Here is a 15,116-nt window from a genome sequence, read left to right as displayed (position 1 = left end):
TGTGGTAAAAATTTAATAAAATTAGGTCTGGTGACATGATGACTTGCTTAATGATTGCATTGTTTAGAGACTGAAATTCCAATCCAAATTGGAATGTGACTGAAATAGAACTATTACCCAGGCAGAGTTTGAAGCTGAATATTGCTATTATTATAAAATAAAACCAATGACATTTGTAACAGTCCAGTGCAAAAGTTGTATACTGCCTTCCATCACTACCAACAAAGAACCTCCCACATTACCTTCCCGTAATGCGCAACTAGCCTCTTAAAACAAAGAGATTAGTATTCACTAATGCACAAGTAGGGAACTCCTGGCTTTCTATGTGTTGCTGAACTACAAATGTCAAAAGCTATAATAGCTGGAGCTGCTGAAGTTGTAATTCAGTGACTTTTGGAAAGCCACAGGCCTTCTAATTACACTTCATCAAGGCAAATCTTTCTCCTCACAATGAACATTCCTCCAAATCTGGTCTAATGTGGTGAAAGAAAGCCTGCCACCTTCTGGTACAAATCTGAGTAAAGCAGGGAAGGCAGAACAAAGAAAAACATGGTTTCTGAAGCAGACTTTGTTCATGTAAAACCAGATGTAGTTTGACTTTATAACCCAGTAAGCATAAAACATAACATAAAATCATAACACAACATAACTAGGCACCAACTTTCAACATTTTTGTCAAGTGATGTGATGGTATATGAGAAAAACTTTGGAGAATGAGTCAGGAGACACTCCCAAGGCAATGGTTAAATAAGAGACAGCATGACCTGCTGCAACTACATAGTGGACAGGGCAAGAGGCTCAGAAGAGACCCTCCCTAGTTTCTTAGTGTTGTGGTCCCTGGCAGCCTGAGGAGCTGGCAGCAGAGTCGGACAGTGAGGAGTCTGGGGGAGGAACATGGGCCAGTTTTGGAGTCTAGGGAAAGCTCAGACGAGGGCTCTGCGTTGGAGGCAAAGATGGGGCCAGGCCATCTGGGAGTTATGCGCTGACTACAGAGTCTCCAGATGTCAGCGAGGCAAAGGAACAGGGGGGAGCCTGTTCCCAGTGCGCACATGTACTACAGGGAGCCTGTAGTACAGTGGACTAAAGCACTGTTATTAACATCTGCTGCTTGCAATTACTGCAAGTTCAAATCTCACCAGGCTCAAGGTTGACTCAGCCTTCCATCCTTTCAAAGGTAAGTGAAATGAGGACCCAGATTGTGGGGGCAATAAGTTGACTTTGTATAAATATACAGAAGTATGAAGGCTATTGCTTAACGCATTGTAAGCCGCCCTGAGTCTCCGGAGGAGGGCGGCATATAAATTAAAGCAAAGAAAAAAAAAAAAAGATCAGAGCTGCCAGAAGGCAACAACAGCTAAGACAAAAGGGGTGACTTGGAAGTAAGGCTTGGAGTTGATTGGCCCCTCCCATAAGACATAAAGGAGGAGCAAAGGCACATGAGCCTTTGTAGGAAGCAACTTTGTTTATGCTGGTTGGTTTAAATTCTGAAGCTCTGTTTTGACTCTGTGCTCTGGGTGGCCTTGCAAGGCTAATTGCCAATTAGGTCTTTGGCAGAGTGTCAAGGGAGATAAAGGTGGGTGCTTATCAGCCTTATTCCGAAGGATTGTGGCAGATTTCTGTCGGACTCTTTACAAACTATTTGTGACTCATCACAGGCTATGAATGAACAGAATTTACAGCCGTTGAAATAAAAAGAGGGTTTTGGGGACTAATTGTGTGCTTTTTACTGTCTCAGGAAGCCTAGGTCAGAAAACGTAAGCTGAAAAGGAGGCAGAGGCAGGGAGGATTGTATTTTCTCATATTTGCAAGATTCTGTCAATGTAGTATTACTATAAAGTAGAATTACCTTATCTAGTTATGATTCCTATCTGGTTAACCCCTCAAGGCTGACAACGGATGAGAAAGATTCCCTCAAAAGACAGACATACAACATTGGCAAAACATAGGTGTTTTTGTTTTACTGGGGGGGTGGGGTTGGAAGTGGAGTAAATTTCTACTCCTAATGCAAGTCATAAATTCTAATCAGGTAAAATACTATTATCCGTGGCATGCTAATTGATGTTAATAATAAGATAAATCACAGTATTGGTGATATTTTGTTACTACCGGCATCTATATGCTGCTGAATCCAAGGGAGCACCTTGGTCAGATCTGTAAAAACGCCTGGAGTTCCTCTTTTCTCATACTTCCTTTGCAGATTATAAATCCAGCTTCGAGCACATCCTATGCCCCATGAAGTCACTCCAATCAGGGTCCAAGAACCATGTTCACGTTGGCACACAAGTGAGCCTCCAGAATCCCCCTGCAGGAGAAACATTTTGTTTTTTGCTCCAAAAGGAGACACATCTCAAACAACATTTTAATTATTGGATCTTAAGCACACTTTCTTTTTTGCAAACTGGTGGGACAGCTCATTCCAGCCATGCCACATAATAAAGTTTCTTAAAACAGGCAGTGTTACCTAGGGGATAAATTATGACAGGACTTAATATCTGAAAGGCTTCACTGAAAAGTTGATCCTGGCAAGGGAGAAGAATCCATGTGAGATCCAGTTGAGTGAGAAAATATAATTGGTCGGTCTTTATCAAGAAATGGATGCCTTTTTGATGCCTTTGCTAAATTTGCAATAAAAATTGCAGGACTGTGGATTAAAGAAGAATGGCTAAACTATTGGATCCTACTGCTCGAATAATACGTCCTGTGAGGATAGGAGTGAATTACTTTGAAATTTGATTCAATAGAAATGTGTAGATGTGGCCAATATGTAGAGCTATGTCTGTGACAAACCTATTCTCTCTTAATTGTTCAAGGACGCTTCTCTATTCATCAAAAATGCATACTACTGGCCACCATTGCTTTTGAGTTCTATCAACATCCCAGCTGCAAAACTCCCTCTAGCTTGGCCTATGGAAATCTGAATTTCAGTACAGGTAGTCCTCAACTTACTACCGCAATTGAGCCCAACATTTCTGTTGTTAAGTGGGACATTTGTTAAGTGAGTTTTACCCCGTTTTACAATGTTTCTTGCCACAGTTATTCAGTGAATCGCTGCAGTTGATAAGTGAGTAACCCAGTTGTTAAGTGAATCTGGCTTCCCCATTGACTTTGCTTGTCAGAAGGTCACAAAAGGTGACCTCATGACCATGGGACAAGCAATGGTCATAAATATGAACCAGTTACCAAGCATCTGAATTTTGATTACTTGAGCAAGGGGATGCTGCAAAGCAGTGGTGGGATTCAATTTTTTTTACTACCAGTTCTGTGGGCGTGGCTTGGTGGGCGTGGCTATGTGGTCATGTGACTGGGTGGGCATGGCCAATTTAGCAGTCAATTTTGCCAGGGAGTGGGGGATTGGACTAGATGACCTCTGAGGTCCTTTCTAGCCCTGGATTGCTGTGCTTTTTCAAAGCATCCTCTGAAGCTATGTCTAGTGCCAGCCAGGTTTGTTGTCCTTCCTTCCTCTCCTTTTTCTCCCTCCCTCCCTCTCTCTTTCTCCTCTCTTTCTTTCTCCCTTTCTTTCTTTCTTCCCTTTTTTCTTTCTTTCTTTCTTTCTCCCCTCTTTCTTTCTTTCTCCCCTCTTTCTCTTTTTCTTTCTTTCTCTCCCTCTTTCTTTCTCCCCTCTTTCTTTCTTTCTCCCCTCTTTCTTTTTCCCCTTTCTAAAAAAACTTTGTAACAAGAAAATAGCTACGGTGCTTAGAGATAATGGAAGTGGAAGTTGGACATTCGGCATTTCAAAATCTCCCTGTGGCAAGATTTGGCAGCTAACAAAACACAGTAGTAGAATCAGAATAAGCAGCCCCCACACTCAAGACCCGACACAGGACGAAAGTCATTTAGCCACAATGGGAATCACCCAAATCCTTTTAGAAACACAAAGCCCATATTGCACAAACCCCAAAACTTCAAAAACATAGAATCATATAAAAATCTTTCCTCTTATCCAGTTTGTTGTTCAGTTGACCCAGAAACGAACTGCTGAATGTCACTTTGCTTCTGCAATTAAAAACTCCTTCTGAGCAACCTTGGCTTTTAAAGCGATGGCGTCTTGTTTCCCCTCCTCTTCTTCTTTGCCAAGCGATCTCCCGGCTGAGAAGCAAGCCCTGATTTTTTTCCCATCTAACACCTCCCTCTTTCTTTCTTACTTTCTTTCTTTCTTTCTTTCTTTCTTTCTTTCTTTCTTTCTTTCTTTCTTTCTTTCTTTCTTTCTTTCTTTCTTTCTCCCTTGAAGCTACCTGACCTCCCTGCAGCCTCCTGAGAGTCAAAATGGTGTGTGTGGGAACTCCTGGAAAGGGCGGAGTGGGGTGGGGTGGGCGGAGCCAGCCAGAGGTGGTATTTACCGGTTCTCCAAACCAGGCAAAATTTCCGCTACCGGTCTGCAAGAACCAGTTATAACTGACTGAATACCACCTCTGCTGCAAAGGTTGTAACTGTGACAAAAGGTCATAATTCACATTTTTCAGTGCCTTTGTAATTTTGAATGGTCACTAAATGAGCTGTTGTAAGTCGAGGACTATCTGTACTTTAAAAATGTAAATTACATTTGTTCTGGACACTCTTCATCCTGTAAGTTCTCAATGTGTTATAGCACATCTAGAAATTTTAAATAGGCTGGCAAATTTACTTTTATGAGCATAAATGATGATCTCTGAATAAAGGTGGAGCATCATAAATTGTTCCCCAAAATCTTTTATCTTGTTTTGGGCTTTGATAGCACATGTACAAGTATTTCTCTGTGGTTCCCACTATTCCCAGAAGGCAGAAAGGCTGAAAATGACTGGCTACAATAGCTATAATCAAGAGATTATCTCCCCGGGAAACTGAAAAAAACTGAGTCATTGAAGCATTATTATCATTTCCACTACGATACACTAGAATGACTGTCCACTTGCAAAGACTAAAATAGATTGTTCTTATTCACATTTCTTACCAATTTTTAATGCCCTAATAGAAACTACATTCTACCAAGTCAGGTATCTGATTTTTCTAGCTCAGGGCTGACTACATATTCTTCAGTGGCTAATCAAACAGTCTTGCTTTCAATTTCCACCTGGGAATGAACCTGAAATCTTTTATTAATGAGCCATGGCTTTTCCACCTAAAAGTTTCCTTTAGAATTTTTCTAAAAGTCCCAAAATGGACGTAAAACTACTATAGTATTTTACTACAGTATTGTGTATCATCATCATCATCAGCCACAACAACGTTATCATTACCACCAATACCATCATCATCATAATCCTCATCACCATCACCATGGTATTCTCCTTAATAAACCTATTGATATAATCTACCAACCTGGCAAGCATCTTTTCCTCCATCTGGAAATCCAGCACACATTATAGTGTGACTTTGAATAGGCCTCCTTAGAGTTGACAAAATTCGAGAACATTGAGTCTGGTCTAAGATGGGCAACCTGACTTCATGCAGAATGTCAGGGAGGATCCCATCTGAAAACCAAAAAAAGAAACCTTAGGAAGTTGCATCGCAGGTTGTCATTTCATCATATTCCATCAAACTTGGCGTGCATAAGAGCACCAGCGTGCCTACAGTCCCTGTCCTAATGTTCCCTTTAATTGTATTCATTTTATGTATTCAATTCATGCTTATACTTATATATTTTATCTAATACGTACTCAACAAATAAATAAAATAAATAAATAAATAGGTGTCAGGGGTCTCAAGCCAAGATCTTTGTTTTCTGCCTGATCCTTTTTAAAACTGGAGTTCCAGGGACTGGACCACTAGCCCTCAAAGTACTTAATGTGTATTGTGCCATTTTTCCCTTCACAAAACATTCAAGCGTGAATTGAAATGGTGAAAGACTACGATGTGAAGCCAACAGTTTTCCAACTATTTGTTAAATGTGATCACCATTGAAAGCAGGATTTCTAGTCCTAGATAAAAGGAGAACTGAATGTTGAAATATGTGACATCATTGAACATCACTGGATGCACACTATTATGCAATCATTTTCATAAATTAAGCAACAGAGTAATAAGCAGATGTTTCTGAATATCTCTTTACTGCAATATCTAATATCTGCTTATATTCGTGGAAATTTAGCCTTAGAATGCACTAGAACCAAGGCTGAATTTATTTTGGGACTGAAAATAGTATTGGACATAGAGAGAAAGCATACTTTGATTTTAAATTAGGTTTTAAAGTGGTTTAATATGGTTTTAATTGGAAGTTTTAATTTTGGCCAAAGATTGAATTGTTTTAATATGTTTTTAAAATTTTGTCTTGTATGTTGTTTTATCATGGCTGTTCACCGCCCTGAGTCCTTCGGGAGAAGGGCGGTATACAAATATAATAAAAACTAAAACTAAACTAAACTTACCCAAAACCTCTTAGCTGCATTTATTGTCACTTCCTCCCCACTTTCATTTTAGCATTATTCATTTTCATTTTTTGCCTCCCACCTTGGCTTCCCAAGGAGGTAAGGGGGGGAGAGGGAGAGAGGGAGCTGATAGCACACATACATAAATCTACATTTAATAATAACTTCCTTTGAAGCATGAAATATGCTCAAATATATATTTATATATCATTAATTCCTTACTTTCTCTTAAACGACCCCAACCACAAGTGACACATATATATCCTGGATCAAATTTTTCACGTGGGCCAGGAAGACATACTGGCCATACAGCTGCACCTAGCATTAAAACAGATCGAAATTCTGATTACTCTTTTGAATGAATAATGTTAATATGGCTCATGCCATATTACAATTTCCTACACCTTGTTAGGTATCAAGAGACCCAGTCTAGAAAGTGATTTCTACAAAAGTTAAAGTATAATTTACAAATGTATAAAATCTAATTTAACACTATGAAATGGAAACACAATTCTATTCCAAAACGGACATCAAAATAAAATCCAGTACGAAATGCTTCTGTGTTTTTCCTACCTGTTACACCCACATTTTTAAATTTGTTGTCTTCTTCCCATCCACAGTTGGAGTTGTGTAAAAGTACCTGGCTTTGTATGATCATCTAATGATAAACAAGCCAGGCACAAGTGTTTGGGTGGACAATGAGGGTCTTACCTTCCCCTTAGGATGCCTGTTCTCATCACCCACACTTAATCTTTTGCCTCTAAATCACCCACATCTTTCCTTGTCCAGAAAGCAATTAACATAGTGCTCTCTCCATAGCTGCACTGTGGGTGGTGAAGGCAGAGTAAGAAAAGAATGTACATACTGTGCTAGTGGAACGTAATCATGAGACTTCTTGGGAATCAAGCTATGTAAGGATACCGATTACTGACACAACCTACTATGTGCCTAGACTTCCTATACAGAGTAGTATTAGATTGTACAGTAAGTTTTTTTTCCTTTGAGTACCACATTTTTATGTGATGGCTCAAATATGCACACATGCACATGCACACATATGTAGACATGAGGATCATGTAAAACGAGGATATTACCATATTTGAAGTGACCATCCATTTTTAGAAGAGCAATATCATAATCCATTGGTTTCTTCCTATTAAATTTGGGGTGCTTAATTATGTCTTTGACAGGGAGGGTCTGCTCTTCCTCATCTTTCAAACTCAAATCATGTTCTCCAGCAGTGACGGTCAGCAAACGAAGCAGTGATCTACAGAACAATGGAGAGTTATAATTGGGAAAAACCAGGGGTGAAATCCAGCAGGTTCTGACAGGTTCTGGAGAACCGGTAGAGGAAATTTTGAGCAATTCGGAAAACCAGCAAATACCACCTCTGGTTGGCTCCAGAGTGGGGTGGGAATGGAGATTTTGCAATATCCTTCCCCTGGAGTGGGGTAGGAATGGAGATTTTGCAGTATCCTTTCCCTGCCATGCCCACCAAACCACACACCCCAAACCACACCATGCCCACCAAGCCACGCCCACAGAACCGGTAGTAAAAAAAAATTGGATTTCACCACTGGGAAAAACTGAAGATGGGTTTCTCAAAACTAACTAACTAAATAATCCTATTTTAGGTAGAGATGTTGTCTATCTATATCTACAATGCATTCAGAAAGTACGCAGACCCCCTTCACTTTTGTCAATTTTGTTATGCTGCAGCCTGATTCTACAGCTGTTGAAATTCATTTTTTTCTCATTAATCTACACCATAAATGACAAAGTGAAAACAGAATTTTAGAAATGCCTTTAAATTTATTAAAAAGAAATATTTCAACTGAAATATTCCAGTTGAATTGCCTGCTTGTACCTGCTTACAACACAATGAGCTGCTGTGATTACCCACTGAGTGGAAACAAGGGTTCCTCCACAGAAGTGGTGATTGCTTCTTTTCAAGGAAACCTGTATCACAGAAAGCACATACCGCTTTAGGAAATGAACATCTCATAACAGAAAGAGCAGTAGAAGGCAGAATACATAGCGGGGTACAGTGAATATGTAATACAAGTCAACAATGCCAGATTAATGTCATAAATTCATGAAAATAATCTCTGCTGTGCATAATATGAAGCAGAAGTGAATATTAATAGCTATCTTCATTACCATTACCACTGCTAACATTCATAGAATCATGAATATTCAGATGCTCTCAAAGTTGGCCTAATACTATCAATGTCTAAATAGTTTTCTTCATATGAAATCAATATCATTGCAATGACTGAACGTATTTTTTTCCACATTCCCTTCTTCAGGTTTATAGTGAATGAAAATAGGTACAGTAGCAGCACTTGGCAGGAAAAATCCAAAGGGGCAGATTATAGTAAAGGTAAAGGTTCCCCTCGCACATATGTGCTAGTCGTTCCCGACTCTAGGGGGCAGTGCTCATCTCCGTTTCAAAGCCGAAGGGCCAGTGCTGTCTGAAGACGTCTCTATGGTCAGGTGGCCAGCATGACTAAATGCCAAAGGCACACGGAACGCTGTTACCTTCCCACCAAAGGTGGTCCCTATTTTTCTACTTGCATTTTTTATGTGCTTTCGAACTGGTAGGTTGGCAGAAGCTGGGACAAGTAACTGGAGCTCACTCCGTTACGCGGCACTAGGGATTCGAACCGCTGAACTGCTGACCTTTTGATCGACAAACTCAGAGTCTTAGCCACTGAGTCATCGCGTCCCTTCACGGTGATTATAGTACAGCATATCATATGTCCATGTGAAAATGCCTGAACCTGTCAATCAAAACAGATGTAGTACATTGCATTGTTTGGTATTGCCAGAAGCTTAGAAGTGACAAAGTTCATTTTGGGGGAGGAAAATGTTGGAAACTGAAAAATAAGCTACACTCCCATTGTAAATCTTTTTTTTTTAAAAAAAAATTAAGTTATATCTGAATAATGTCTTTCCTTTACGTAACAACAGATGGCCAATAAAAATTGTGGAGGGGGAAGCAAATGGATTGTTCTCTTGTTTGGCATTACCTATGAGATTAAAATTGGATTTTCCAAATGAGTATGCCTATCTCAGTTTCTCATAATACAGACCCAAAAAAAGAATAGCCATTGTTCATTATTTGCTCCATTGCTCTTGCAAGAAATTCAATAAATAAATAAAGCATAACATGCTGTTCAGCAAAAGCATCCATACATAAACAAAATCAAAGATATGCAATAACCTATTTTTTCTTATTAATGTGATAAGAGTGGGAGGAAACAGACTGACCTGCCATGGATGTGATCCTTGTTGTACTTGGCTTCCACCAACAATCCGTGCAAAGTGGTTATAAAAGCCCCATGAATCGCTTCCAAGGACTTTCTGCCCACAACTTGAATCTGAAAAGCATAGAAAAGAGGCAATGTAGAAAACAGGAACCCTTGGTGACTATTCATCTACATTATTTAGTGATCATGTCTAAATTTAAATTGCCTCCAAGTTATTGAAGTTTTCTAAATATTATTTAATACTAAAGTGTATTTTTAATCATATTATTCTTAATGCAATGGGGAAGATTCAGATAAACAACAGAAATAGAAAGATTTTTCTTCGTTTTGTAGAATTCTGCAGATCAAGTTAAACTATGCTATTAAAAACAATTAAGTAATATCTATATGTGCTCAATTCTAAACACAAATGGCTTAATTTGAAATTCAGTCAGACTAACTTTATGCATGCCAAGTACAAAACAGTCACAAAGATCAGACTTACTATCATATTGAATGTCAAGTCTTTATTATTCACATGGACATATTTACATTTATTAACAAATTTAACATTCTGTTCAAGGTGTTATAACCTCAGACCATATAGCAGTGAAATATCACCATGTGGATAGGCCTACTAAAGGTAAAATATGAGATAATTACAAATTTTATTTTATATTAATTGAGTATTTTAGCCATCAGTTCACTGTATGGTTTTGGTGTCTCCTGAATCTTCAGAATAAACTGATCCAGAAGTAATCGAAATGCAAAGTAACAGGCTGTAAATTTCTGTCTAGTTATGTCCACGTGATTAAGAACTGTCTTTGTTCCAGAAGAGGAATTTGTGAATAAAAAGGAAAGGAAAGTGATTCTACATTGTTCGATGTCTTCTAAGCCTTTGAACAGATTTTGAAGGAAAAGAAATCAACCAAATTACTTTCCTCTGTTTTCCATGTATCAAATTGTCTGATAGAATCAAAGAGCTTTCCAGATTGATACAATCGGAGATAACCTTCTGCATCTTCATATATAAAATTAATGTTTTTGCATAATAGTCTGTTCAGGATCTACTCCCAGAATCATAATGAAATATTATCTCATCTACAAAAACCCATACCTCAAAGTTCGTTTTTAAGGTAATGTGTCACTGCCGCTCATCATACAAGATCTACAGCCTATTCTTTTATTGGTTAGATGTATATTCTACCTTTCTTCCAGAGGCAAAAGATTGCACCCTTTCTCCTTTTTTGTTTTTCCACAATAACCACCCTTTGGCAAAGGATGAGCTGAGAAGAGCACATGGCCCAAAATCATGCAGTGACCTTCCATTGTTCATGGGGATTATAAAACCTCTTTTTGCAGTCCTAGTCCAGCACCTTAACTATTATACCACATTAGTTTCTTTTGAGTAAATATATATATATATATAATAAGGACTGTAACCACTATGAAAATAATAGGGTTCGTTGCATTTTGTCCAAAGTCATCTGAAATAGCTGCCCCAAGAATTTCCCATATGGATTGATCTCAGCCCAGTCGCAGTTATGATCTCAGCCCAGTCGCAGTTATGATACCAATTGGTATTAGCTAACAGGGCTAATAAAGAAAATGTCTGACTTTGTGAACAGTTGTATGAATCTATCTTTTTCCTACTCTTGGCTACAGCAGAAATAAGAAAGAACAGCTGGTAAATAAAGTCACTGAGCTAAGTAAACATAATATTTACTTGGCCCAATATAAATATCCCTATTTTTACCTTCTGAAAATGATTAGCAATAAAGATGCAAATGGAACCATACCTTGTTGGAGAGCCATTGATGGACAGCTTGTTTTTTGAAGATAGACTGTTCCAAGTATAAGTAGAAGGAGATGCCCTAAAGCCACTGGCATGTTCAAGCTGTAGCTATGTTAAAACAGCGTGGAGACCTTTATAGTAGTCAAAGAGAAACTGTAACACAGTAGGAGAGCACCAACTCGTTCATTAAAGTGCAGGTTACTCATTAATTCAGCTGTAAAGCTTTTAACCAGGCACTAGTAAATTTTTTCACATTTAGCCAAGCCTGATTCCTTTCCAATTTCTCAGGAGACTGAAGTTCTTTACTACTTGATGCTAAACCTGAATCTTTCTCAAAGTGTCTATACATTAAAAGGAACAATAAAAAGAGGCCTCCTAGCTAGCTATCACATAATGGCCCCATGCCAATGTAACTGATGATTAACAACTCTGATTTCATTATAGTTGTTTCCAAGGGTATCCCATGTTATTAAAAAAAACGGGAGAGTTAATTTTCTGTATTTAAAGATCTGACAGCAAAGGAACCGTTCATGGTGATGCTTTTCTCTAAATACAGCCTCCCTGCTCTCACCACTGGCTAGGAATTAGGAGAGGTGATTCCTTTGATGTTCTGAGGCCACAGGTTTGGAGAAGATGAACTAAGAACTATTCTGTAGGTACATTTCCAAAACGAGATGGTTAGAACTGCCATTTAAGAGTGTGCTTTCTATGGAATTCCTATTGAAATCATCATGCAAAATAAAAATCTAGTTTACCTTTCATTTTTGTGGAGAGTATTACTGTTTTTAAAAGCCATTAATAGGCATGCATAAGAGTTCAAGAGAATAACGAAAATGTTTCGGTTGTTATGAAAAGAGCTTCAGGCTCTTTTCTCTTCTTGCCCCATCAAATACTTTTGCGTGCTAGTGAGTTTCATGTGCCAATCAATTACCATATTTTTCGGACTATAAGACGCTCCAGACTACAAGACACACCTAGCTTTTGGGGAGGAAAACAAGAAAAAAAATCTACCTCTACCTCTGCCTCCCAGGAATTTGCCTCCTTGCAAACAGCCTGGTCAGCTTCAGCACAGCCTTATTTAGCACAAGCAGCTGATTGGCGGTTGGATCTGCCTCCCAGAATACTACCTATCAGCTGTTCCAGGCTGCGGGGATTGCCGCCTTTGCACGCCCCATTTTTGCCTCCACGCGTCCCCTTTTCGGCCTCCGCGCATTCAGCCCATTCCAGGCAGCGGGGATTGCCGCCGCCGCCTAACCCTGCCACCTGGAACGGGCCAAAAATGGGGCGTGCTATCTATTCATATGAGCACAAAAAAGGTTTCCTTGCCATTGGGACCCCAAATCTTTTGCTTCCAATGATTCTGATGAATAAGATGATAGTTGTGTCCTTTCCAGAACCTTTTTTTCTCCAACATGGCAAAGTAGAACATCCTGAAAAAGATCTAGAAGCATAAATTGAGAGCGAAGCAGTGGTGAAATCTTGCCAGTTCTGTCTGACTCGCACGAGGAAGTAACCCGTTTTTGACCTTCTGTGCATGTGCAGAACGCTTTGCGTATGCACAGAGGGTCAAAAATCAGACATGACACGCATTTCCGAACCAGTAGGGAAGTTAAGTAGATTTCACCCCTGTAGCAAAGATACTGATAGCTAATTAATTAAGGAGTGAACTGCCTCTAATCCTGGAGCCAACATGGAGCCTGTAGCCAATATGGCTAGTAGGCACTGAATGTGTATGCTACTAATTTGCCTTTTACTTGATTTACAGGGGAGAAACCTTTAAGCAAACAGACTAATATAGGTGAACCTGAGCTAAATAACTGTACCTCTAATCTCTAATATTGATTTGATATGTATAGTATAAAAATCCTCACAGTGAACGTGACATTTAGGTACATTCTTTTAATCAACACATCGTAAATATTCTTACTACAGAGCTATTTAAGGCTCTGTTATAGATAGAGTTTAATAAAAGAGACTGAACTACAAAGATAAAGTAATAAGCGAGTGGATCTGTTCCTTCTACTGACATGAAGAGGGATTCAAAGTATCAGGATTAGAGTTAGTAATCATGGAACAAGAAACTCTATCCTTTTATAGATTGGTAACGGATTAAAATAAAACAAAACAAAAGGGACTGCTGGTAGCCCTCGTTTAGCAACTGCCTCATTTAGCAACCATTCATAGTTACAACAGTAATGAAAAAAGTAGTTTTGTGACTAACCCTTGCATTTTTTACTTTCATAGGTCTGTAAAGCAATGGAAAGCTAAAGCTAAAGCAGTTTTCAGGAGTCAAAAATTGACTCAAAAGTATTTTTTTTAAAAAAAATTGATTGATCTTTCTGTGTATGGAAGCTGAATGACATCAGTACTACTGATCAGTACTACTTAAATGACAGAACACCAGAAGGCGTATTCATTTTAGTTTAACTAGACTTTTAGTCTACCTTTATTATTACGCATGGCAACAGACATACCTAATACTCCTTCCTCTTCCCATTTTCCCCACAACAACCACCTTGTGAAGTGAGTTGATTTGAGAGAGAGTGACTGACCCAAAGTCACCCAGCTAGTTTTTCCATGTCTAAAATGGGAGTAGAACTCACTGTCTTCTGTCTATGGAGATTCTCAGTCATCCAGGTCATGGTTGTCCCAAAGGTGCTTTTTCAAAAGGCAACTGAACTACCTTTGTTTTTGCTTGAAGACATTTTGCTTCTCTCCAAAAAGCTTCTGAGTCAGAAGTTTCTTGAATGTGAAGTGAAACATCTTCAAGCAAAAACAAAGGAAGACCAGTTGCCTTTTTAAAAAGCACCTTTGGATCACTGTTTCCTGGTTTAAAGGCCCGCATCCAGTGGTGGGTTGCCCCCAATTCGCACCGGTTCTATAGAACCAGTAGTAAAACTGGTGGGAGGCTCTGCCCACTGATCCCGACATCATCAAAACGTTTCTGCACATGCACAGAAGCTTCTGTACTTTCGCAGCAGCCCTACTGTGAACTGGTAGTAAAGGTAAGTAGAACCCACCCCTGTCCGCATCATAGAAAGTTCCAGGGCTGAAATTCAGCAGGTTCTGACAGGTTCTGAAGAACTGGTAGCGGAAATTTTGAGTAGTTTGGAGGACTGGCAAATACCACCTCTGGCTGGCCCCAGAGTGGGGTGGGAATGGAGATTTTGCAGTATCCTTCCCCTTCCACGCCCACCAAGCCACGCCCACAGAACCGGTAGTAAAGAAATTTGAATTTCACCACTGCTATGAACTACATGAAAAGTTTTTTTTTTTAAAAAAAAGGACTAAGGTGACGAAAAACACTTCTATACTTTTGCCAGGAATACTGCCTGGATGTTTTCAAATTCAGTCCAAAGGAGTCTTTATTATTTACTGGCGGAGCTTTTATCTAAAAGATGCACTATTCATTCCCCCTCCCCCCCAAAAGAAGTTTATTCTAATTTTTCCTCAGGAATGGGTAAAAGTATTTGCAACTTTCCCAGGGATGTTTATGATTTTTTTTAAAGGGGAATTGCTATGCCAAGAGCACTGCCACTGTAATTTTATGAGGCCAGTTTCTTTTCAAATGGAATGTACAAAAAAGGCTGACCTTTTAAAAACAGTCAGGAATTCCTGTAACATAGATCTCTATTTTTGAGAACTGGATGACAAAGAAATACGTCTCATGGGATTCCTCTAAACTTTCCAGAAAACAATCATAGTTGTCATTGACAATTTTGTAAGCAT

The 15,116-nt window shown here is 39.1% G+C and overlaps 1 protein-coding gene across 1 annotated transcript in view; it reads right to left on the bottom strand.

Moving 5' to 3' along the window:
• Positions 1 to 11,482, bottom strand: part of OVCH2 (ovochymase 2) — a 32,881-nt gene extending 21,399 nt beyond the window's left edge. The window contains exons 1-7 of the mRNA XM_070957492.1: positions 11,392 to 11,482; positions 9,615 to 9,724; positions 8,209 to 8,300; positions 7,436 to 7,608; positions 6,564 to 6,659; positions 5,296 to 5,447; positions 2,107 to 2,302 (exon numbers count right to left, since the gene is read on the bottom strand). Of these exons, the coding sequence (XP_070813593.1) occupies positions 2,107 to 2,302; positions 5,296 to 5,447; positions 6,564 to 6,659; positions 7,436 to 7,608; positions 8,209 to 8,300; positions 9,615 to 9,724; positions 11,392 to 11,482 (910 nt within the window). The remainder of the gene's footprint in view (positions 1 to 2,106; positions 2,303 to 5,295; positions 5,448 to 6,563; positions 6,660 to 7,435; positions 7,609 to 8,208; positions 8,301 to 9,614; positions 9,725 to 11,391) is intronic.
• Between the last annotated feature and the right edge of the window lie 3,634 nt (positions 11,483 to 15,116).

The sequence above is a fragment of the Pituophis catenifer genome, unplaced genomic scaffold, assembly GCF_029215685.1.
Source record: "Pituophis catenifer annectens isolate HBS135680 unplaced genomic scaffold, rPitCat1.0.hap2 SCAF_1, whole genome shotgun sequence".
Classification (NCBI taxonomy): domain Eukaryota; kingdom Metazoa; phylum Chordata; class Lepidosauria; order Squamata; family Colubridae; genus Pituophis; species Pituophis catenifer.
Note: the sequence above shows the minus strand (reverse complement) of the source record. Positions and strands in the feature narration are given on the sequence as shown.